Here is a 25,181-nt window from a genome sequence, read left to right on the forward strand (position 1 = left end):
CCTCTGTCTGGCACTTACACACCTTCTGTGGGCTGCAGAACAAACCAACAGCTGACAAGGGGTGCCAGCCGGGGGTTGGGGCCGCAGTGGGTGGAATCAGTGGGCTCAGAGCCGCACTTGAGAAACACCATCCCGGGACTTGGTGGTGGACACCTTGTGGGGCCAGCCAGGTCTGCAGCACTGGGTGCCCCTGCCCAGCTCGCCATGCCTCGGCCAGCCTCAGGCCGGCCTCCTCATCGCTGGAAGCACGATGGGGCGTCCAGGCCCTGCCACAGGCTGTGATTGGTGGGGGAGGGGTGAGCCTGGCGCTCTGCACGGTCAGGTGCCCATGGGTGCAGAGGCGCATGACATCGGGGACCCCTCACCTCTAGTCTTCGGGGCGGGACATGAGTGAACCTTCCCTCCTGGGTCCTGAGCCCATGGCGGGGCTGCGAGCCCCAGTGTGTGGACAGTGGCAGCCTGGCCAGCAGGTGGCAGCATTCGCCAGCTCAGCGAGGCCGGGGCAGCTCAGGTACACACGCACACGTCACAGGTACGCGGGGCACCCTCGTCTTCACTGACAGCCTGAGACACGCTCACAGCACACACGGGTGCACTGTTCCCAGGCCTCACGCAACCACAGTCAGCCACGCATACAACCACCCACACACAACCACACACAAGCACCCACACACACAGCCACACACATAGAACGACAGACACCCATGCAGACAACCACACATACAACCACAGACAGCCACACATACAACCACACACCCACAACCACACACAACCATACACAAGTACCCACACACACAGCCACAGACACACACACCACACATACAACCACAGACAGCCACACACACAACAACATACATACACACAACCACACACAACCACACATCTGACTGATTCTGGGCACATCTATGGGAACCGGCCTGAGCGAGGGGTCCAGGGTGGGCGTCCTGAAGGGCCCCATGTGAGCTGTGAGAGCGGGCCGGACAGAGTGGGAGAGGATTTGGTGGGCACAGACCCTGTTCAGGGGCCACGGCTCCCTGAGGACCCGAGGAGGCAGAGCCTGGCCCCCACAGGCCCTTCTGCCTGGGCCCCAAGGGCCTGGCTCGCCCCCTCTAGGAAGCCAGAGTGCCCCCGAGAGCTGCCAGGCAGGGGGCAAGGAGTAGGGGAGTCTGAGGGTCAGCAGCAAGGTGAATGCTGTATCTGACAACTGCACTCCACCAGGTCCCGAAGCCTGACCCCAGTGACCCCTTGGCCCCACCAGTCTGGACACGGGGCCGGAGAGAAGATGGTGCCTGGGACCAGGTGAGGAGGGGCAGGTGGCGGGGACAGGCGGGGGAGCACGCGGGGGTCTGCCCGGGCACGGGGGATAGGGCTGCAGGAGGGAAAGAGCCGGCAGTGGAGCAGGCGGCAGGCCCCGTCCTCGGGCCCTGTCCCCAGACCCCGTGAAGGGGGAGGCTTGCCTGGGCGGCCAGAGGGCACATCCACCGGGAATGGCTGGAGAACGTCCTTAGGATGGGCTTGCCTAGGGGCCAAGGCAAGGGGAGAAGGCAATGGCACCCCACTCCAGTGCTCTTGCCTGGAAAATCCCATGGACGGAGGAGCCTGGTGGGCTGCAGTCCATGGGGTCGCGAAGAGTTGGACACGACTGAGCAACTTCACTTTGACTTTTCACTTTCATGCACTGGAGAAGGAAATGGCAACCCACTCCAGTGTTCTTGCCTAGAGAATCCCAGGGACGGGGGAGCCTGGTGGGCTGCTGTCTATGGGGTCACAAGAGTCGGACACGACTGAAGCGACTTAGCAGCAGCAGCAGGGGCCACAGATGGCTCAGAGAACCCAGCCTCCCAGGGAGAGGGTGTAGAAGGCCACACTCACACAGGCAGAAGAGTCCGTATGTCCGGGGTCCCACAGAGAGGCCACCAGGGATGGGCCAGGTCCGCGTCACTGGGATCCCTCTAAGCACCGCCGTGGGGGCACAGGACCTGGAGGCTGTTGGTCCTGTCTGTGTCACCCGAAATGTGCCGTGGTGGGCTCTGGTCTTGAGCCTGAGGCTGAACCCTGCGAGATCCCATTTCTCTGCCTGTCTGGTGGGTGGCCAGCGGGCCCAGGGTCCCGCTGCTATGGCTGCAGGACCACTGCCCAGAAGCAGCCACGCAAAGCCTTCCCGCCTAGGCCTGGGCACCCAATGCCACAGCCCCTTCCCACGGGCCAATGTCTGCCTCCCTGACCAGATGGCCTGGCCTTGTGGGCTGCAGCTCAAGGCCACCGGCCTCCTCCCTGGAGCCCCTGGCCGAGAGAGGTTGCAGACAGGGCCCTCCCTAGGTTTAGCTGGGCCTAAACACACCTTGGTCTCAGCTGCGAGAGACTCAGGCACATTGCTGGGCCCAGGCAGGAGGGCGAGTGCCAGGGGTCTCATCTTCCCCTCTGGGTGCAGCGGTCACCAGAAACCCGTCCAGCCCTGACTCTTGGGCTCCCTCCGAAGGCTAAGTGCTGGGGCTCACTGGCTCTGGCCGGAGCCTCTCCCCACGCCGTCCACTTGGCTCCCTCCCTCCCCTCCCCTCCTTAGGGGCTTTGCTCAGGTAGCACCTCCTATCTGCAGCCTTCCTAACCACCTGCTAAGATGACAGCTGCCCCCCAGTGCCCAGGCCCGAGGCCGCGGGGCTGAGACATGCTTGCCCTGGGGTGCCCACGGCCCACTCACTAATCCTGGCTGCTCCCCTGCCGCTGGACTGTGAGTGCCTGTCCTGTATGCTGTCCACAGTTGTACCGCCAGTGCTGGAGCAGGAGGAAGTGGGAGGGAGAAGGAAGGAGGCAGCCGGGGAAGTGTGAGCTTCCTGAACCCTACTCTCTTCCTTCGGAAATGTTCAGATAATAATTCCTGTCTGCACCAGGCTGGTAAATAGGCCACACCTGGGCAGCTGCACGAAGGGGTGGGTCACTAACCCCTCAGGACAGTGTCCAGGCAGAACCCGTGAGTCCTGGGGTCTCAGAGGGTGTGGCTTGTTAGAGATGCTGTTTCAGAGAGTCTGGCTGAGCCCAGAGGGGACCAGCTGAGTCCCACCCTCTGCTCCCCTCAGACAGGGAACACCTGAGCCCATCCCCCAGGCCGGAGCCAGCCCAGCCCCCCACAGCAGCCTGCCCCCCGACACCTCAGGGTAGCATCCAGCTATCCCTTGTGTTGCCCCGGCTCCTCCCCTACCCGTCCTGCAGGCTGCCTCTGATCCCTAGCTTAATTTATTTTGACATCCTTGCTGCTGTGTGACCGCCTTGTGGTATCACGTGTTGCTTAAAACTCATTATCCGCCCCCCCCTTGAAACAGGAACTTAATTAAAGCCTTCACAGAGCCAGTGTTGACAAGTGTCGGTGTGGGCCCCTAGCATGGCTGCCCAGGGCTCCAGGGCCTGGGGCTGACGGGCAGCGGGGGAGCAAGGCCTGGGCCCCCTTCCCTGCAGGGCAGCCACCAGGGGCCATGCTGGAGCAGCAGCTGTGGATTTCCGAGGGGGGCTCTGCTGCTCACCTGTTGTGTGGCAGGTGGGGTGGGGGCGACTTCACTTCTCTGAGCCTCAGTTTCCTTGTCTGGCAAATAGGAATTCTAAGAGTCCCTTCTTCAGACAGTGCTTGGCGCAAGGCCTGGCACTGAGGAGCCCTCTGCCGCTCTCTGCCCTCACCCCACGTGTGAGGCCACAGAGTGCTGAGAACTGCAGAAAAGGCACCCTGGGCCCTGCAGGCTGGACCAGAGAGGAGAGGCCAGAAGCAATCAGGGTTTCCCCAAGGGAGGGAAAAGAGGCGGGCAGTGGGAGGGAAGGGTGCGTCTAGTGGCAGGAACAGCGTGTGGGGCCGCAGGACGCCTGGACCTGTTCAGGGAGGTTCAGAGGAGTACTAAGCGGGGAGGGCTGAGATGATCGCGGTTGCTTTGGGGAGGTCCCACTGGCTTCAGCCTACAGTGGGGGCAGGAGTGGCTGTGGGGCCGGCAGCAGTCAGGCTGGTGGGTGAGGGAAGCTTGGAGCTGGGTGGGGATGATGGCAGAGTCCCCAAGGGGCCTCTCAGGGCTATAAGGAAGGCCCAGTCAGGAACACTGGGGGAGACAGTGAGGCAGAAAGAGGACTTCCAGTGCAGCCTGGCAGGCAGAGCCCCTCACCTGGCCTGGGCTAGGGACACGCTCCTCCCAGCCTGTCCAACCCTCCCAGGCTTTGTCCCTGCTCCTCCCGCGGCCGAGAATGCCTTTCTCCCACCACTCTTTCCTGAATCATCTTCATCCTTCAGTGTCCAGCTTAAGTTTCTAGAACATTCTGTGGCTCCCTTGGTCATCGCCTAACAACCAGTGCAGAGCCTGCTATGTGGGAAGTGCCACAATCAGCCCTCTCCCCACCCACAGCCACTGCCTGCTCCCGGGCAGTCCCCCTGGGACAGGGCAGCACAGAGCAAGCCCAGCAGCAAAGCCAGGCCCCCAGACCGCCAGCGCACAAAGCAGAGGTGGAGCAGACGTGAGCCCGGAGCCACAGCGGCATCGAGACTAGAGGGTCCTGCCCACCCCACTGACAGAGGAGGAAACCAAGAGCCTAACGGCTTAAGGACTCGCTCAGGGCCACAGCCTCCTGTGTGGCAGAGCCAAGATTTGAACCATGTTCTCCCAGGGCCCGTCCAGGGTTAAGAACGTGGGCTCTGCCCTGGGACTCCCCAGGATACAGGAATCATGACCATTTCCGAGCTGTAGGGCTACTCTGAGCCTCAGTGTCATTACCACCGCGACAGCCTTGATGCTGTATACCAGAGGGTTGCTAGGACAGGATGTCATGAGAAACCATGAACCGGCCCCAAAAAGGACCGGGGAAAGGCTAGTGATGCTGATAATGATATGGCCCCCTAGTGTGGGCATCCAGAGCTGTTCCCAGAAGCCTCTCCTGGGCCTGGACACCCTTGGTACCTTCTCCAGGGCCTTCAGGCTATTAGGGCTTGAAATCCAGCAAAGCAGGAAACAGCCAGCCCGTGGTCAGGGCAGCTGAGCTCCACGCCGAGCCCTTCCCAGCTCCAGGGCACGTGTTGCAAACACCCACGTGGACTGAGTGCAGTTCTGTTTCCTCCACCAGTGATGTTTGGATGTGAATTGTGACACTCCCACAAGGAATGCAGGTGGCCGGTAGGACCCCGCGGCAGCCCCTCTCCCATCTGAGCAGGGACTCCTACTGAACCCCACAGAGATGATGCCTCCTCCAGTCAGCCTTCTTTGACTTCCCCAGGCAAAGGTGGTGACTCCTGCTCTGTGCTAAGCCAGGCCTTCCTTTCTTCAGCATTCCTTGCTCCTCTTTCCTGTTTATTGTCGTGATCAATAGAGCTCTGTGGAGGGTGTCATGGCCTGTATGAGTGAGGTCCAGTGGCCCCGCCATCGGTCACGAACAACCTGCAGTGTCATTATCTTTGCAGTGGTGGGAATAACAGCCCTTGCAAGGCAGACAGAGTGGGCAGAGCATGGAAGCAAAGTTCCCCAGTGCGGGCCTGAATCAAGGCTGTCATGGCGTTTCACAGGCAGGTGACTGGCACAGGTGCACAGAACCCTACCCTTGGTTTAAGGTTCCTCTGAGGCTGCATGAAAATGTTTAATTTTTGAACAAGGGGCTCCACATTTTCACTTTCCACTGAGCCCTGAGAATTATGAAGTGGGTCCTGGTCAGCAGGTTGTTTCTGACCTGCCCCTGCCCCTAAGTCCCTGGGCAATGAGGGTCTTGGGAGCCTAAAGTAGCCTGAAGTGCTGTCAGCCCTCTCTCCCCTCACCCTCAACATGCATACTCAGTCGTGTCTGACTCTCTGCAAGCCCATGGACTGTAGCCTGCCAGACTCCTCTAACCATGGGATTCTCTAGACAGGAATACTGGAGTGGATTGCCATTCCCTCCTCCAGGGGATCTTCCCCACTGAGGGATCAAACAGTGTCTCCTGCGGCTCCTGCATTGCAGGCAGATTCTTTACCACTGGGCCACAAGGGACGCCCCACCCCCACCCCCTCAGGGATCAGGCATCACTAACTGGTCCTGGTTCTTCTGCTCCTGCTGACCCTCAGAACCCTCTTCCACACAGACCTCCAGCCACTCCAGCAGTGGTACCAACCTTGGTGCCACTTGCTGTGCATGGAGCCTCAAACACGGCAGAAGTCCAGTTCGTGGCCACCTCTTCCAGGGATCCCCCTGACTGCCAGGTGCCCATCCTGTAAAGAGGCTCCCCACTTTGGGAAGGCAGCAGGCCCAATGGGAAACCCAGACAGGTGGAGTCCCTTGTCTCATTGACAGACATAGTGGGAGCCCTGGGTTGAGTGAAGCAGTCAACTATGGGCTGCATACTCTGCAGAGAAGGGGTACAACGCCATGGCAGCAGCAGGAAGGCTGTACCCACTGGGTCTGGGCAGGGAGTGGGAAGAGTGGGCAAGCTCATGACTCCGGACAGGTTTCTTGGCCTTCTGGCCTCAGTGTTCTGGCCTGTCTGGGGGCAGTGGCTTATCCTGGGGGGACCTCAACCTTCTGCCCCACCTGCCAACCTCCTGCCCTCCTGAGAGCAGCAGCAGCAGGGGAGAGTGCCCAGGTCCTGGGGGGAAATTCTTCATCTTCTATGGGGAAGGGCAAAGGCAAAAGGAGTCAGAATGAGGGGGTCTCAGGGCAGAGTGCTCAGCACCCAGCCATCACTGTGAGGATCACCTGCCATCAGGTGGGTGGGTCCAGCTTTGCGGACAGGCATCCAGACACCCTGTTTGCAAAGCTCTTCCCCTTAGCCTCTGGCCCCTGCTAACTTCCTATTTCTTGTGAATATGGGGTTGGGGACTGCGGGGTGAGGGCAGGCACCAAATGCAGGCCAAGAATATTAAAGGAATACAGTTGAGCTCCCAGGGACGACTCTGATGCTGTGTGACCTTGAGCCTCCTGGAAAGTGGGGGGCCTCTGGGATCCCATGAACATATTCCAAAGAACAGAAGGGCTGGCCTCCGTGTCCACGGCTGGAACAGGCAGTACTGACCCTGGGAACCTCGCTCCTTTCTACTTCCTGGGCCTCCAGCAGGGGCGTCCTGGAGAGGCACAGCCTGGGAAGGAGAGACCCAGAGGAGCAACGCCTGCGGGCTTCTGCGGGGGGTGGGGGGGCGGGGAGCAGGCACAGGCCGCTGGCTTCTGCGGCCTCCCGGATTTCCGGCCAGATCTGAGCCCAAGGGAGGAGGGCCCGAAGTCCCTTGCTCTCCACTGGGGGCTATGGTCACCGAAGGTGGGGAACCCCGCGGATGCTGCTTCCACCAGTCTTGGGCGAAATCCCCACCGTGCCAGAGCCGGCTCCACACTCCAAGTCTGGTCCCAGGCAATGTGGGACGTCAAGGCCTCGGGCTGCTTGACCCGGCCCTCATTGTCCCCTACCCGGCGGCCGAGGAGGGTGGTCGCAGAGCCTAGGAGTTCTGGGCGGGTCAGAGGCCCTGAAGGCGGGGTTATAGAGCAGCGGGGCGGAGTGATGGAGCGGTGAGTGGAGCCCAGGCTTTGTGGAGTGCTCTGGGCGGGGCCTCGGAGTCTAGGGGCCGAACCAGGTCAGGTCAGGCTTGGGGGCGGGGCTGGCATCGGAGGGCGGGTCCAGAGAGAGCTTAAACCCGGTCGGGCGCGGTGATTCGGAGCGGCGGAGTATATTGGGTCGCAGAGTCTGAGCCAGGCCTGGGGACAAAGCAGCAGGGCCAAAAGAGGTGTGGAGGAGGCCACAGGTTCACCCAGGGCCGGGGCCAGCTCCCTGGGGGCGGGGCCAGCAGGCGGGGCGGGACCATTTCAGCGAGGAAGCGACAGGGCGAGCCAGGGTGTCGGGGCGGGGTCAGCCGAGGCGGGGAGAGGCCAAGGCCGCGAGGAAGCAAGACCGCCCCGGGGGCCGGCGCGCGCACCGCGGGCGGGGGCGGAGCGCGGCGCTGGGGGCGGGGCCGGAGGCGGGACCGGAGCCAGAGGAGGGTCAGGAGGCGGGGGAGGGGCGGGGCTAAGGGCCGGACCCGGCGGGGGCGGGGCCAGCGGCGGGGCGGGCCCGGAGGCTCGGCGCCGTGACGCGCACGCCCCGCCCGCACGCCCCGAGCGCCCAGGCAGAGGCCGCCAGGTCCGCCGCGCGCTACCCGCAGGTTCCATTGAGAAGAGCGGACCAGCGGCGGCGGCGGCGGCGGCGGCGGCGGCGTCTGCGCGGGAGCGGAGAAGCCGGCAGCAGCCCGCCGCCCGCCGCCCCCGGCGGTCTGCCCGGCCGCACAGCAGGGCCGATACTCCGGCCTCCTCAGCGGTGCCGGGCCGGACGCGGCGGGCTGGGGGCGCGAGCCGGGACGGCCTTGGAGCCGAGGGGCCGGGGGCATGAGCCGCCCCGCGGCCCCGCCGCGCCCCCGCCGCCCGCCGCCGCCCACCAGGGGCTAGAGGCGGCCGCCGGGAGGGCGCGCGGCGCCGGAGACATGTCCAGGAGGAAACAGAGCAACCCCCGGCAGATCAAGCGTGAGTCAAACTTTGCCCGCCGGCCCCGACCCCCGCCGCCCTCCCTACCGGTCCCCCGGCCCGCCCCGCTCTGCCCGCGGCGCCCGCGACCTTCACCCCGCGCCGCGCCCCCCGCGCTGTGTGCCAAGCGCGCCGTAATCTAATCTCTGCCGGCGGGCCGGGCCCCCGCGTCTGGGCTCCAGCACCGGGGGTCCGGCCTGGAGGGGGTGTCCGCCCAGAGGGCCGGAACGGGGTGGCTGGGGGCGCGGCCACCTCGCGGCCTGCCCCTCCCCCGCATCCCAGAGATGGTGCAGCGATAAGGCGGCCCCGATCTGGGCTCAGATAAAGTTTAAAATATTCCATTCTGCAAGTCCCATCCTGATAAGATCGTTCTGTCGGGACGGGCTGAAATTGTGATCTTATCTCGCGCGGTTGACTCTCCCAGGCTTTGTATCTAGAGGGAGAAAGAGACCTGAGAGGGAGAAGGGGCACCCAGGGCATGTGGAAGTGCCGGCCAAGTGACAGAGACCGCGGGTGCCCACCACCATGCCTTCTAGTCACAGAACCTCCTGGCTGGGGGGGTCAGGGGTGCTGCTACCACAGCCCATGAGCTGGGCTCCAGCCCTGTCTCCCGGGTCTCCAACTACAGCTTTCCCTGCCGGGGACAGCCTCCTGGAGGCCTTCTCCCTGTGTCCCAGCCAGAACCACAGGGGCTCTTGGGCTCCTAGGCTTGCGGTCACACACCTTCTATCCGAGGAGCTGCTGCTAGTCAGGGAGGGGTCTCCCAGGACTCAGTCCTGGGCCAGGCGTCCAAGTTTCTCCCCCATCGGGACCAAAGGCCATTCCCCAGGGGGGCCAGGCAGTCACTGCTGATGCCCAGCCCCCAACCCCCTACCCCAGCGATAAGAGTGCCCTAAACTCTTGAGGCCACTCGGCTGAAAGAGGGCAGTGCGCAGGAAGCACGAATCCCCACCCCACGCCAATAATAACTTCACGCCTCTGCAGCCAGGGCAAGGGCTCAAGGCTTTCTACCTGGGTTACATCTCCCGGGCCAGACCGGCAAGTCGTTGGGGCTGCCCAGGAGGCAAAGAGGTGGCCAGCCCCATGCTCCTGAGCACTACCTCTTCTGTCCACGTGAGCTCTGCCTTCAAGACCCCTTGTGAGTACTCCTGGGGGGAGTGTCTAGTCCCCAGATCAGATCCCATAGCGGGGGAAGGCAAGCGTGAATCCGGGTTCCCGTAACCTGATTCCTCAGCGTGTAAGCGGGACTGTTTTCCGAAAGTCGCCTTCTATCAAGTCAACTCAAGTATTAAAACCACCCACAGGTCCCGATCTGCGCTGGTTCTCTGGTTTCTTTTTCCCCTCCTCCCCTGTGTGCCTCTGTTGGGTCTGTTCTCGTGTGTGCGTGTGTCTGTGTTTCAGCGTGATGAGAAATGCAGATAACGCGGGCAGGGAGATTGCAGGTTGGGAGCCGATGCCAGCGCCGATAAGGCCCAGAGCGGGGCGAGTGCCCGGGCTCGGCTAGGTGGACTGAGCGGAGCGCGTTATGGACAGGGACCAAAGCGGGTGGGAGGGCGAGCCCTGCTATCCATTTTCAGTGCGACCGGGAACCAGGCTAGGGAGGGAGCCGACCCTGGGAGGTGGAGCTGGGGAACCGTCCCTTCAGCCTGCGGCCCGGGGCGCCTCCACCCCCGGGCAGATCTAGGCGCGTTAAGATGCGAGCGCTGATTGTCACCAAGCGGCGGCGCCCGCACACCCGCCCTCTGCCCCCGGGCTGTGCGTACGGGCCCTCGCAGCTGTATGCCCGCTCCACTGGCCTCACCTGCGACCAGGCCGCGAGTTGGGTCGGGGGGGGGGCGCGAGCGCTTGGGGCGCCTCCCCCGTGCCCCCACCAAAGCCGGGGCGCAGCTGCCCGCGCCTCTGTACGCCTTTTGTTCCGCGCGCAGATAGATGTGCCGCGCTGATAAGGCGCACAACCGATGGCGGAGGCGATAGGCGCTCCCATTTATTAACTTCAAACGTGGGAGCGGGGGAGGGCGAGGCGGGAGCGCGGCCTTGGCCGGCCAGATGGCTGTGCCGATAGGCCGGGCCGCGCTGGCGGGGAACACAGGGCGGAGCGCAGCTAGGGACCCCCGGCGCCCCCGGCCTGCCGAGGTTTCCTCCCGCCCGGGTCGATGGGAGCTCAGATAAGCGCCGGGCCGGTCGGCTGGATGGCGATCTCCAACAGCGATAAGAGGCCTTATCTACGGCCACCAGGCCCGGCAGGGTTGGAGGCAACAGCAGCGCGGGGGCGGCGCGGCTGGGGCCAGTGGGGTCCTCTGAAGGCCGGGGAGGAGTGGAAGGGCATGCGTGCCTGGGTCCGTTTGGGCGAGTTTTCATCCCAAACACACTTCATTGCCAAGAAGTTGATCCTCCCCCTGCGGGTGGTACAGTCCGTCAAAATGAAAGAAAACTGACTTTGCAGCGGTCAGGAGGTGGGGGACACCCAACCCTGATTCCTATTAGATGGTGTGAGATACAGTCAGAGGCGGAAGGAGAGAGGATGTTTTCCCCCTTGAGTCACGTTGGGGTTGGGGGTCTTCCTAGCAAGTGGTAGGTATATAACCTGCTTACAGTTGTTTTTTTGAAAAAAGAATCAAAGTGGCTTCCACTGCCGGGTTGAGGTTGGGGGGAGCCCAGTGTACTAGCTTTTTTTGAGCGAGTCCTGAAAATCAGAAGGGAAGGTCTATGCGGATCTGCCTTGATTCATTCAGCAGCTCTTGATTGAGCACTTGCTGTATGCAAGCACTGGTCACAGTTACTGCCCTGGGAACCAGAGGTGGGGTAAGCTAACCAGAGGCAGAGGGTGAGCACTGTGGGAAATGGGGGAGGGGGCAGATGGGGCTCTGCCTGCAAGGGGGGACCTCCAGCAGGGGTCAGGAAAGAGCCTAGCATGGGGGTGCCTCCAGGGACAATGGGCTAGCTTCAGTTTCCAGCTCTAAACAGTGGGGACATGGAAAGCCCCCAGGTCAGACTGGGGGTGCTGAGCCCCTTTGCAGTGGGAGGGCCCCCGGGGGCCATGATTCCAGACGGCGAGTGGAAACCGAGGACAGCCAGGCAAGGGGCTCCCGGAAGAAGCCCTGCCGGTCCATGCCCCAGCAGCCAGTCCATGCCCCAGCAGCCGGTCCATGCCCCAGCAGCCACTCCATCGAAGGTGGGGGTGTTTTTCACACATCCTCAGAGTTTGATTAAGCAAATTATTGGTGGTCACAGGATGACTCATTCACTCCGAGCTTTAAGCTACCTACCCGCTCCCCCTAGCAGCCCAACGCCCACCTGGGGGCTGGCAGAGTCTTCTGGCTGAGCTAGTTCCAGGGAGAGCCTGGGTGGGGCCGGAAGGGGCTGAGGTGTTCCCTATCTCAGTTTTTTGGAACTTAAGAGGGATCATCTTCACAGAGCCATGCACATCCCCTCCAGGTGTGAGAGGCGGAGGGAGTCACCTGGTTCTAGGGGCCACCTTGTAACGCCCACCACCACACCATGATGGCCGAGAAGCAGGGAGAGAGGGGGCTTTGGCTACACAGCTGCCTCTGACTCGAGCCCCAGCTGGTGGGCTGTGACCTGGGCTGGGCTTGCAGGCCCTAAGGTTGGGCTTTCACACTGGCTCTAAGTGGTTCTTGGTTTTCCTGCATCCCTGGGTCTGAGGGAAGACAGCTCTTTTGCTCATTAGGCAGTAACAGTGATACCAGTAGTAGCTACTACTCACTCTGAGCCAGGCCACACGGTGTCTTCTGGCGGGTCCCGTTCTTACCGTTTACCTCGTGGGGAAACCAAAGTGCAGAGAAGTTCTCACCCGAGGAAATGGCAGCTGGGATTGGAAGGCTGGCAGTGTGGCCCTGCTCTGAGCAGCACACTGCTCAGAGGAGAAAGGAACCACAGTTCCTCACTTCTGTCTGCCTCTGGGCTTCCCAGCCTCAGTCTCCACAGCTGTGCAATGGGCCCCTGGGAGTAGAGGTGCCCAGCAGTCTTTCCCTAGCCCTGCCCTTGCCAAGTCTCCGGCTCCTTCCTGAGATGTTCACGTTGACAGGAGTGGGCTCCCAGGAGGCGTTAGCCAGCCCTGCCCGGGGCCTGAGCCCTGGTCTCATCCCGCCCACCTGACCAGCCCCTCCCCAGAGGTCACTGGGAGCCCAGCATGGCACCAGCACCGCCAGGGATTTAAATGGGTCAGTTGGGGAAGAAAGGAGGAGGGAACACGATGCCATTAATTGTACCCCTTATCTCCTGTTTCTATGCCAACCAGACGTTCCTGGGGCTTGACGGGCTCGTGAATAATACTCCCAGCAGCCTATCTGCCATCGACAGGCCTCCTCCTGGAGGCAGTTGTTGCCTCGCTGATGGGTATCACCACCCCCCCCCCCCCAAATAGACCCAGGCCTGGCCTCGCACGAAGGCCGGCTGGGCAGTGCTTGGGCGCCTGGCTGGCTGCTGCCCACCAGCCACCATCCTATTGGTCGTCCTGGCCCTGCTCCCCCTTCCTGCAACAGCCCTGTCCCCATTTCACAGAGGGGGAGACTGAGGCCACCATCACATATTTGCTCTCTGGACCTTGCCCGCTGTTCCCTACTCTGGCAGGAGTGACCTGGCCCCAGGAGGGTTGTAGAAGTGAAAGCCAACACCTGCCAAGTGGGCCTCCATGTCCTCGACTATGGCAACGGGAGGCAGGTGGCCCCACGTGTAAGGACTCAGCTGCTCTCAGCTCCAGTGTGTGTGGTCCTGTGAGGAGGGGAGGGCCAGCCCCCAACAGTGCTGATCCCTCACAGGGGCCTGGGCTCAAGCAGAGACCTGGAGGGTTTCTCTCTGGCTTCCTTTTTTACCCCCTTTCGGCCTCAGTTTCCCCATCTGCACAATAGGGATGATGACACGGGTGGTCCCTGGGCATCGACATGAAATACACATCACCTCAGACAGCTGCCAGCGTCTCCATCCCCCTTCTCCGAGATATCTTTGTGGTCCATTGGTCAAGTCAGATCTGTGGTTTCCAGTTTATCTATGAGGGACAAATCTCTTTTCCCAAACTGTCTCCAGAGAGTAAAACACATACAAGGACCCTGTCCAGGAAGTGGGCACCCCAACCTCCCCCACTCCCATCACTCCTCTTCATGCCTAGTCTTTTCCCTCCAGCCATTCCAATGACAGCTTGCCAAGCAATTGCCCAGGCTGTACAAACCTGGTATCACTTGCCCTCTTTGAGCTGAGGTTTCACCATCAGAGAAGAAGGGCTGCATTAGGCAGTTGGCAACAACATTCCTCTCTCCCCGACCCCCCTCCCCCTCTCTCCCACCTCCTCTTCCCCTCCCTGCCTGAGCTCTGGATGGGTTTGGACCAAGCCAGCCCAGAGTTGAAGGGCTGTGGGATCAGGTGGCCAAATGAGAGGACCTTAGGGCCTCCTGCGTCCCTGTACCTACTTCACAGATGACGAGCTGGAGGCCTGGAGTGAACAGGGTCTTGCCGAAGGTACCTGTTCAACTTCAGTGTGGTGTCCCACCTTTGCCTCAGTTTGCCTCCTGGTTCAATGGGAACATCCCAGTCCAGTGCCCTGATGAAGATGGCAAGAGGCTGGGCCTTGAGTCCTGCCTTGCTCCCCAACTTTCCATTCCAGCCCTGTGGGTCTGCCTTCAGCTCCAGCATCACAGCCGCCAGCCCAGGGGCCTCAGGAGGCATCTTGTGTTTTCTTAGCTATGGAAGGAGTGTGAATGTGCTCTCGCGAGGCTGGGACACAAAGGTGATGAGCAACGCGTCTGGGGCACACTTTGCTCCCACATCAGAGGGGGGCTGTTGTTGCTGGGTGGCATATTGCTGCCACCCACCCCAGTCGTCCCTGAGGCCACCATGCGGGCTGAACCCCTTTTGCTCCGGGTCCCAGGGGTTCCATCTCTACCCCACCCCACCCAGTGCCCCACAGCAGGGCATGGGCGCTCTGAGATCCAGGCCACCGGCCAGCCCTTGACTCTGCGTGAGCTGCCACATGGCCTGAGTCCTGGCCTTGCTGTGACCCTGTGCCAGAGGCCTGTCTCCTGCCTCAGTTTCTGCTTTTGAAGTGGGAGCTTCATAAGAGTACTCTCTCCTGGGGACTGTATGTGGGGTCCGTGAGATCCCAGATGCAAAATGTTAAGTGCTGTCCGGGGTCATGTCCCGGGTGGATGTGGCAACCTTGGGAGCTGATGGCTGCGGTGCTGATATCTTGCCAGAATTCCCCAGGGCTGGATGTGTCACACAGAGTCCTGCCTCCTGCCTTCTTTTCCTTCACGTATTACTTTTTGCATTGAGAGTGAGCCATGGGCCATGTGCTCTGACTGCAGGACAGGGCTGGTTCAGACCCCCTCAGTCCCTTTCCAGCCCAGGTATCTTACCTGATGTTAACAATCATCAGCCTTATGGATTGACCCATCTTACAGGCAAGAAAACTAAGGCTCTGGGAGGCAGTGACATGCTCAAGACCTTGTGACCCAGGAGCTGGGGTCTCTGGACCCCAGAGGTGGGCCCAGGTTTCTCTGGACAGTGCCCATGCAGCCACCAGCCACCCGTCCTGCCCTCCTGAGCTGTCCTGTGTCCTCCTGGCCCAGCCCTGCCTCCCCCTCCTCTGGTCTTCTGTTTGGGACAAGGCAGTGCCCGCTGGGGCAGGAATGTGGTGGCTGACCTTGGGCCAGAGCCGGGCAGATAGGCAGGCCCCTCCCCTCCCCTTCTGTTCCTCCGTTCTGCCTCTCCTGGGCCTGCTGGCTGGGGGCCCATGGTTTCTGCTCCCGTGAAACAGGTGATGGTTGTGATGTGAGCTTCCGTGAGCCCCACACAGTTGGAGCTCAGCCCTGGCCCAGGCCCCCAGGCTGGTCCAGGGACAGAGACCCAGCCAGCCAGACTCAGCTGGGGTTCTCAAACCATTTTGCACCAGAAAATGGAGGATCAGAGAAGGTGGGTGGTTGCACCAGGGTCACACAGGACATGAAGGATGTGGAAAGGGGATTGGAGGGGCAGTCTGTGTAACCCCATGCCAGCTCCTGGGCACCCCCAGAACTGGGGTGTGTGTTGCACCCTGGGCAGGAGGGGCCGGCCATGGTGAGGGCTCTGCATACGGGTGGTGGGTGGCAGCAGGAGCACCCCCGGGGGTGGGGCTCTTAGGCTCTGCAGGTCCACAGACATCATGCTGCCTTCCTGAGCCTCAGTCTCCACCTCTGCAGCGCGGGGATGTCATGGAGATGCTGGGCTGGGTGCATGCCCAGCCCCAGCCCCCAGCCTCGGTTCCCTGCAAGGTTTCAGTAGAACCGTGATACTGAGCTCACAGGGCAGTGAGGCTGGCAAGACCCGACAGCAGAGGTCCAGCCTGGGCCAGAGCCCCTGCGTCGTCTGTGTCATTTGGCAAAGTTAAAATGAAGAGGGGGACGACATCCTCCCACCTCCCTTGCCCTGCTTCCTGCCAGTTCCTCTTGGCGTCTCACTTAAAGCCATCCAGGTTTCCTGACCTGCCGCGTGCACCTGCCGCAGCCTCCTGCATTAGTCTCCCTTTTCTCCACCCTGAAATATGCAACAGGAGTGGAGTCCTGGGAATCCCCGGGAGCGGGAGCGGGAGGGGGAGGGGCCACCGGATGGGGTCTCGGCTCCGTCCTGCGGTGGGCAGCGGGGAAGAGCTTCCGAGGACCCGCCCCTGGAACAAGCCCTTGTGGGCTCCCACAGGCTTATCCAGGGCACTGCTGCTTTCTCAGCCCCCCTCTGTTCTTCAGGCAGCCCTGGCATCAGGCACTCGGCCCCATGCAATGAGAGAGAAAGCCGCAGCCTCCCCGTGTGACCTAAGCTCATCCTGAGACCAGTGAGTGTGGGCATTGGTCATGAAAGCAGGCGTTAGCTGAGCACCTACTATGCCCCTGCTGGGTGCCCAACTCTTGCAGCCGTGAGCTCACAACCTGGGCTCATCAGTTAGCTCAGTGTTCGGAGGGGAAACTGAGGCTTAGAGAGCTGAAAGGTCATACTCCAGACAGCAGCTCGAGTTTCCCACCCTGGAGGGAGCAGAGGATGGTGACAGTTGTGGTGTCCCAGTCCAGAGCTGTCCCTGCTGGGTGTGGTGCCACTATGTTGAAGTCCAGGAAACTGAGGCCTTCCTGCAGTTCCAGAGAGCATCCAGCTGTGGTCTCCTTGCTGGCTCTGTGACCTTGGGCCAGTCCCTTCCCTTCCCGGGCCAGAGAGGCCGCAGCCCATCCCCCAGCTGCAGGAGGGAGACTAGAGCCAGGGCTGCACTGGCATCTGATGACTGAGCCCGCCTGGGGCAGTTCCTGGTCACACAGGGCCCCCAGGTGAGCCCCTTGCTCCACACCTCAGCTGTAGTGCTCCCCAAGGAGTGAGTGGCCATGGGGACCCCTGCTTCTGAATGGGCAGAGGTGTTCTGTTTATGAGCCCTGGTGCCCCATCCCCCAGGGTGTCCCACATCGGGACCTGCAGGCAGGTGGCAAGTCCTCAACATTTTAGGGCCATGCTGAGCATACCCTGAACCCCAGATCAGGACTGGCAGGGGCAGAGCCCACCAGGGCTGTCTTATTACTGATGCTTCCTGCGCCTGGGGTTGGGGACCTGGAGAAGGCTTTGGGGGTGGGGTGGAGACCCGGAGGGCTACAGGCAGGAGGGCAGGCTGCCCGCACCCCGTCCCCCCCTGCCATGCCTCCACACACCCACCCTTTTCATGTCATAGACCTGGTGTGGCTCAGGAGGGCCGACGCCACCCAGCCCCACTGGGACCCTGAGGTAGCCTGCTGCCTCAGTTTCCCCTCTTGCACAGGATGTCTATGTTCTGCTCCACGAAAACCGGACGTTTTCCCAGAGAGCAGAGGAACCCTCTCCACTCACTGCAGGGACCTTGATGGTCAGGGGTCCCCGGGGGCCCCAGCCAGGCCCTCCTCTCCATCCCGGCTTTGCCGGCCCGGGCCTGGTTTGCCCGAACTGTCTCCTGGTCCAGGCCTCTGGCGGGCGCAGGTTTCAGCTCCTGTGATAACTCAGAAAGTTGAACTGGCCCCATTACCGCGCCGAGATGGTTGGGGAGATACGGCCTTGATAATGGGGGAGATATGGCGTCTCCGTGGCCAATAGCCCAGCCTCTCCACCCATTAACATTCCCCACCAGCGATCCTTCCGCGCTATCTCCTCCATTTCCACTCCTCCCGCAGATAAGAATGGAAATTCTGACTTCATAGCTCACTGATTAAAGTGTCTGGATTTCTTGATAATACACAGATAAATTATGTTTTTGAAAAAGAAGGTAGGGAGGAGGGTGGGCAGGGTGGGAGCCATCTCTCCCGGCCTCTCCTGGCACCCCCGGCGGGCCATGAACCTTGGCATGTCCGGCCTGCACCTCCCAGGCCTCTGTGTGAAGACAGTGTCCCGGGGTCAGGACAGCAGGAGTGGGATTGGGGGCCATGAGGCCCAAGGGGCGCCCTCACAGGGACGGGGCCCTCACCAGTTTCCTCGCCAGAGCTGGGCGTCCAGACTGGCCGCCTGGCGCCAACGCCTGGGATAACACCTGGGACAGATCTCTGGGCCTCAGTGTCCTCCCCCATCCAGTGGGCCAGGTGTGGGGTGAGAATGTGGGAAATTTGCCTGTCTGGGTCTCTGCTGTCTCTCCCCGACCCCTGGAACAGGCTGTGCCTGGTTATACAGTAGGTACCCCGTAAATGTTGAGGGACCCAGAGGGGCAGCTGTCTCCCTGCCCTGCCTTCAGAGGCCCGCCGGCTGCCGCGTGTGACAGCTGGCGCCCAGGTAGGGCTGCGGTGCTATCTCCGCGTCTGTCTGGATAAAGCTGGCTCCTTCAGCTGATCCGAGATCCAGCGCTGATGGTGCGATGAGCGCGATTAGGGCCGCCATGGGGCTAATCCTCCAGCTGAGGGACAGATGTGGCAATCGTGGGGGAGGGGAAAGGGGGAGAGGCAGCCAGGCACCCCGCCCTCTCCACGCAGAAAACCAGCAGAGGGGCTGCCTGGGGCTCCTGGCAGGTGCAGGGCAGCTGGCCGTCTTCCCTCCTCTTTGCATTTATTTTTTAAGCAACTCTTGAGAAATGAGATCCTAGAGGCAGGAGGCCAGACAGGACAGTCAGTGACATTCCTCGGTGGGTCAGGGGCTCCCCACTTCCCATCCAAGTAGAACCCGTGTTAGCTGACAGCTCCGTTCACTGAGTGCTTGCTGCACATCAGGCCTGGACGTGACCCCTGTTCTCCTATAACATCCTCCCAACATCCTGCAGGGGCACCAGCGACCTCATTTTTTTCTTGGCGGACTCGAGGCTCAGAGAGGTTCTGTAACCCAGCCAAGATCACACAGCAGAGGAGGGAACTGTAGAGACCTGAGGTAGAGGCCTGGTCAAGGTCTGGGTCTCCATCCTGTAGGTTCTCGGGGTGTTGGCACCCGTGGGCTTCCACCTGCCCTAAGGGGACCGTCCTCTAATTGGGGGAAAATGCCCAGGCACAGAGAGGGTGAGGGCCGCACAGTCCTTTCCAAGAGTGGGTGGGGGATGGCGGGGTGACTGCTCCTGCTTACACATGGGGGTCATTTCATCTGTCCTCAGAAAATAGGCTCCTTTGGTGACAAAGTTGGTTTCTTTTTGTCATTGGGTTTTATTTCGTTTCAGTATTCTAAAGGAAGTCAGCTGTTTCCAGTAAAATGGATGCATGTGTGGGGGAGGGGGCCCAGAGTGGGGGGGGGGGGTATCTGAGTTTGAACCCTGCCCCCGGATTGGCATGGGGAGCATGGGCAGGTGACTCACTGCTTCCTCACCCGTGCGACAGGCAGGATTGCACTACAGCCTCCTCGGCCTTCGAGGGAGGAGAGGGAGAGAGGTAGGGAGAGCATCCTGGGTCCCATGCAGCCAGACGTGGGGTTCCTGGGGGCCTGCAGGGGCCAGGGTCCCCGAAGCCTCCCTGCTGGCGGCACCTCCTCCTCCATCCCACCAGCATCCTTCCGGGGTGCTCTCAACAGCAGCCGAGGGGTTCCAGAACGTCTGTCCTGTGGGCCCAGCAGTCCTCCCCTCGGACCGTCTGCTTTCACCAGGGTCAGAGAGAACGTGGGGGTGGGGAGGAGGTCCAGCCTGCCTATCGCTGTGTTCATAGGCAGCTCCGTGTCCAGCGCCTCTGTTTCTACGTCTACAAAAACAAGGCTGAAGACACTAAGGCCTGCCCTGCAAGCACTGGGCTGGGAGTCAGTGGCTTCTCTGGTCATCTCCCTGAGGGCCCCTGTGCCCGCCCAGCCGTACCCTCCCGGGGCTGGCAGGACTTCTCAAGGAAGGAACTCTGTATCCACTCTCCAGATCCGGGGCCCGGGTTCAGATCCCGGCCCCAGCACAGCACAGCCGTGTCATCTCTCCGGGCTCCCTTCCTTCATCCTAGAATGGGGGTCAGCCTCCTCGGGGCCCTTTTGGCGTGGCTGATGAGAGCGAACTGGGTTCTCTCTTGAGAGCGGGTGCTCCCCTGCATTTGTCACCCACCTCAGTGCTGACACTGACCCTGGGGACCCCCACCCCTTCCAGCCGGGGGCTCCGGGCCTGGGCGCTGGGTGTGTTAAAGATACAGAGGGAGTGTGCCTGAGAGGGAGGCCCCCAGCTCAGGCCCCAGCATGGGGGTGGGGTGGGGGTGTGTTCCGCCCTGCCCCCCAAGCAGAAAGAAAGAAAAGGGAACTGCGATACGAGCAGATAGGCCTGGTGGTAGAGCAGCCCTATCTCGTTATCTATCTGCCTGCCGCTCCCAGCGGTTCTGTTGTTTCCTCTTATCTCACCCACCAAAATGCCAGGAACAAAGCCTGTGCACACGCACTCACACACACGCACACACCCGTGAGCCCACCACCCTGCAACTCAAAGCCGCAAACAAGGTGCCACTAGATCTAAGGTGAAAGCCGGGGGACTGGGTCCTCGTAAAACCATCATCAGTGTCGTCACCACTTTGCAAGGAAGCCAAAGTATAGCCCTCCCCGAGACAAGACGAGGCAGCTAAAAATAAGAATTGGCCCTAGAGGGCCTCCCTGGAGGGAAGGACTCAGCCTTGTGGTGGGAGCCAGACTGGAAGTGAGGTCCCAGCTGTGCTGCTGTGTCCTGGCTGTGTGACCTTGGGTAGGTATCTTTCCTGCTCTGAGTCATCGTAATGGGTAGGAGCACGAGGATTTAAGGAAGAGCCCGCTCCATAACCAGAGTTCTTATGCAGCAGGTGGCCCTTTGAGACCCAGACTTGAGGCTAAGGCAGGTCAACCCTGAGCCCAGCACCCACCCACCCTGCCTAGAGCCTGCTCCCCCACCCCCATCAGAGCCCCAGCCCTTAGCCCTCAGGCTCCCCAGAATGGCCCGGCAGAGACAGTCTCCCCCAGAGGTAGCCCCCTCTCCATCCTGCCGGGTCCCCCAATACCCGGCCCGTCCCTACAATCAGGTAACCAAGATCCTAACCTGTGTGTCCTCCGCCAATGGAAACGCGGCATGCAAATGAGCAGGACTGAGCGCTGGGGATTGGCTGAGCACTGTGGGAGGAGCGGCCTCAGAGTGGGCGGGGCCTCCTCCAGGGGAGCCCTTAGTATAGGGAATACTGTCCTGGGCAGGACCTTTCCTCAGTGCTGGAAACCCCAGTCCAGGCCTCACATTAGTCTGGACGTGGAGGGGGATGGACAGGCGGGCCTTTGGGTGATCTCCTGCTGACCCACAGAGCCCAGACCCCCACACCCTGAGTTGGGGGCCCAGGATTTGGGTGTTCCTGGAATCAGGGCAGCCAGCCCTGACTCCTGGATGGGAACACGGAGTTCAAGAGCAGGGCGGGCCAGCTCAAGGCCGGCCAGCTTCCCCCCCCCCCCCACCCCCCCCCCCACTGCATGTGGCATGTGTCTGGGGCACCTCCAGACCTGGTGCGAGCTGCCCCCTCTCCCTCCGCATTGCCCACTGGGATCCTCATCTGGACTCTCACTCTGCCTTCTCCGTGTAGCCGCAGGCTGGAGGCGGGAACCTCGGCATCATCCTGAATCGTCACAGACCAACCCTTTGGCCAAAACTGCCAAGTGCTCCGTAAGGCAGGAGGACCTGGCCTGGCTGCCTCCAGAGTGTCTGTGCACTCCCTGGGGCTTGTCCTGTCCACACAGCGAGAGCCCACACAATACCCTTTCTGGGGTGGGGGTTCCTCTTCTGTCTGTGGCTGAGTATATTCTGGAAACTGGGGTTCCCCACAGCTCCCATCCTATAAATTTACATGACAATGGACTGTGTCTCTAGGAAGCAGTCAAGAAACTTTAGGGAATTCTCAGCATGTTGAGGGCAATTTGCGTCCCCTGGGATGTCTCATCCCCTGGGATGTCTCGTTGGCAAGATGGGGCCCAGAGTCTGGCTGAGGCCCCCCGGCTCCCACAGCACCCACAGGGCTCCATGACCTGAAAAGCAGCCACAGGCGTGGGCGTTTTTCAAAAATGCTGATGTGGAAAATAGCAGAGAGGTGAGGAGGGAAGGAGTTTGGGCTGAGATCAAGGAGAAGGAAGTGGGGAGGGGGCCTTCGGACCAGAACTGGAGTGCCGCCGGGTGACTGCGGCAGAGCTGCTCTGTCTCCCCCGACTGTGCAGGGCATACAACAGGCACTCCATACATGCTCCCTCAGCTGAGCGCCCCTGTCCCAGGGGAGCAGAGTAAACCCAGGAAACAGAGCTGGAAGAGGGAGCTGTCGTGGGTCATGGCCACTTGGGATGTGGACACGTGGGTCATGGGCAGGGCTGAGGCTCACTGCTTCAGGACACCCGGGAACAGACAGGGATGGACAAGAGACAAGCAGAGGTGGACGGTGTGTGTGGGGAAGAGCGTTCCCGGCAGAAGGAATAGCAGAGGCAAGCCCTACAGGGAGAGAAAGCTGGCTGAGGGGAGAGGCTGCTGGCTGTAGGGGGTGGAGCCGGGCCAGGGGAGCCGGGCCCCTCTAGAAGAGACCAGCAGGGCTGGGCCGTGGCCGGCCACGGAGATTTGCCCAGAACCGGTCAGCACACCCAACCACCCTCGTGGACGCGATGCCCTCCCCAGCATCCCCAGCCCCTACCCAGGGACACAGGCCCAGACCTCGCCAAGCCCCGGCCTGTCTCCCAAGCTAGCAAGTGGCCTGGGGCAGCATGGTGCGGCAGGCTGTGGAGGGGTGTGTGTCTGAATCTCTAAGGCAGGGAATGGGCACTCAGGGAGCCTCCACTGTTGCTTGTGGTCGTAGGTGGCAGACCCACATGTATGTGTGTGTGTGTGTCTGTGCTTGGTAAATTCACGTAACATGAAACACCATTTATCCACTTCAACTAACTCAGTGGCAGTAAGTCATTCACAAGTCATTACCACTGTCCATTTCCAGAAATTCTCCATCTTCCCAACGAGGTTCTGTCCCACTGAACCCTGACCACTCCCCCACCCAGTCTCCTAGCCCCCGCAGCCTCCTTCTTTCATCTGTGAACTTGAAGCTGATGGTTAACTTCCAGTTTACACCTGAGGAGCTGGGCTCAGGGTGGTGAGTGGCCTTCCAGTGTTCCTGCCACCAGCTTCCTGGATGCTGTGGTTCCAGGCCCCACAGGGACTAGGGGTGCACTGGCCAGGAGGTCGGGGCTCAGGCCCTGCACAGCCACCAACTCCCCGTGGGCCCCAGATCCCTGCCAGTTCGAGCCTCAGTTTCCCCGTCTGTGTGGTGGGGGCAGAGGGGATTGGCTGCTTCTGACCAGGCACACCGAACAGGAAAACAGGCCCCCCCACCAAATGACTGTGCTCCTTCCTCCCTCCCTGCACTCTGTCCCCAGGTGCTGGAGAGACACCCACAGCACTGGCCTCGAGTCTGGACACTAGAGTCTCACAGGCCCAATGCTGGTCCTGGTCCTGGCTCTCCGAGCATCCGGAGGGCCTGCCTGGAGGAGGAGACACCTACCGCCCGCCCTCCAGGGCCGTGGCATGAATGGAACCCAGAACCCAAGTGGGCGTGAAAGGGTGAGAGGGCCCTCTGCAGTGTGGGACCGAGGCAGTCGTGCCTGGGGGCAGGCCTGGCCATGGGCCCCTTGGGGCTGCAGCCCCCAGGGGTGAGAGTTGAGGAGGGCTCGGCACCCAGCCCGTGACCCCCAGGTCTCCAGCCCCCGATCAGATGGCAGGGCCTGTCACACGGAGCCCCGGCCGGAAAGTAGTCTGCCTCTATCCGTCTGACGCAGGCTACGCGGCGACGGCTCCATTAGCCGCAGCCCCTCTCCATCTGTCAGCCTTATCGGCCCATCTGGAGAGAATCTCTCCGCAGCCCCGTCCTCATCCTCGGGCGCTCCTCCTGTCCCCTCCTCCCCCGGCCCCCCTGCCCACTCACGGCTGTGCCACAGCATCGGTCGCCCTGCCATGCGCGATGGCCTTGACCGCCGCTCCCACCCGAGTGGCCTCACACCCTCCTCCCCTCCACCAGTCATCCGTGGGGTCTCTGCCACACGCGCCAGTGCATTCTGGAAAACCCTGGCCCTCGCCCCACCCTCACCCCCAGGCCACGTGGCCTGCACCCCTCCCCCAGGAGCGTTTGTAATCGGTTCTCCAGAGTGAAACAATCTCGCGTAATCTATCAGCGGCTATCGGGCCCATCGGAGGGCCGGGAGTGGCCAGGCCCAGAGATGGCGCCAACCTCTAGTGTTGATAAAGTTTCCGAGCTCAGCAGTGATGAATGTTGAGTAAGTGCAGGCCGCTGGTAGGATGTAGACTTGGCAGGCTCGACTCCGGCTGAAACCAATCTCACCCCTATCAGCCGGGCTGGGCTTTCTCAGGCCCCGCGCTTTTTTCCTGCCTCCTCCACCTCCCCTTTCTCTCTGCCTCACCCGCCTGGGCCTCTGCCCCCAGGGACCGAGGTGGGGGACCAGCCCGCTGGCCCTGATCTGAGAGACGGGACAGGTTCAGGGCAGGGAAGAACCCGGAGCCAGCCTGAGGAGGTGGCGGCCGGGCCACTGCAGCCGCACCCTGGGGTCCTTCCTGCAGTCCAGCGTCCACATTCTGCTATGTCCCACGGTGCTGAGAATAAACCCCGGCTGGCCAGCCTCTCTGCCTCTCTCTCGGCCTGGTGCTCCATCCTCAGCTGCAGCAGCCAAATCACCAAACTCTTCCCCAGTCCCGGGACTTTGCATGGGCAGTTCTCCCTGTTCATGGTCACAGCTTAAATGTCGCCTCCTCCAAGAAGCCCTTGGTCACCACTCCATACCCACCCACCATTCTTTATCCTGCACCCTTCCTGGCCGTTCGTGGTATCCGAGGTGTGTCCCTAGTCTGGACCTGTTTGCTCACAGTTGACCCGACATGTGGCAGGCCTGGTGGAATCACAGTGCTCCTGGGAAGGACACCCCCATCCAGGGGGCATCTTTATCTCCTGAAAAACCCTTGCCTGCCCACCTTCATGGTAGCTCTGCCAGGTCCACGAGTGGCCCCTTGTCTCTACAAACAGGCACAGCGGGTTGAGCGGGACGGGCCTCGGGGAGAATGCAAGGCTCTGGAAGGGAGATTAGATGGCAGCCTGTCCACTCCCCCAGCTGCGAGGCCTTGGGCAAGTTTTTTTACCTCTCTGTGCCCTGGTTCCCCGGAGGATGGGGTCACACCAAGGGTCGTTACAAGAGTCACGATGGTTGTGGCATTGCTCCTGCTTGGCAGAGATCCCAGAGCTGCTTGTGGTCCTGCCTGCCCAGTGCAGCCTTGAGGGGTGATGTGTGTGGAGGGGTCCAGTCACGGTCCTCAGGCTGGGGCAGTTA

The 25,181-nt window shown here is 61.6% G+C and overlaps 1 protein-coding gene across 1 annotated transcript in view; it reads left to right on the forward strand.

Moving 5' to 3' along the window:
- The first annotated feature begins 8,407 nt into the window (after positions 1-8,407).
- The window catches only part of ZFPM1 (zinc finger protein, FOG family member 1), a 60,792-nt gene continuing 44,018 nt past the window's right edge, over positions 8,408-25,181 (forward strand). Inside the window, exon 1 of the mRNA XM_052656254.1 lies at positions 8,408-8,465. Coding sequence (XP_052512214.1) covers positions 8,426-8,465 — 40 coding nt within the window. The 5' untranslated portion in view covers positions 8,408-8,425. The remainder of the gene's footprint in view (positions 8,466-25,181) is intronic.

Source organism: Budorcas taxicolor, chromosome 18 (assembly GCF_023091745.1).
Source record: "Budorcas taxicolor isolate Tak-1 chromosome 18, Takin1.1, whole genome shotgun sequence".
Taxonomy (NCBI): domain Eukaryota; kingdom Metazoa; phylum Chordata; class Mammalia; order Artiodactyla; family Bovidae; genus Budorcas; species Budorcas taxicolor.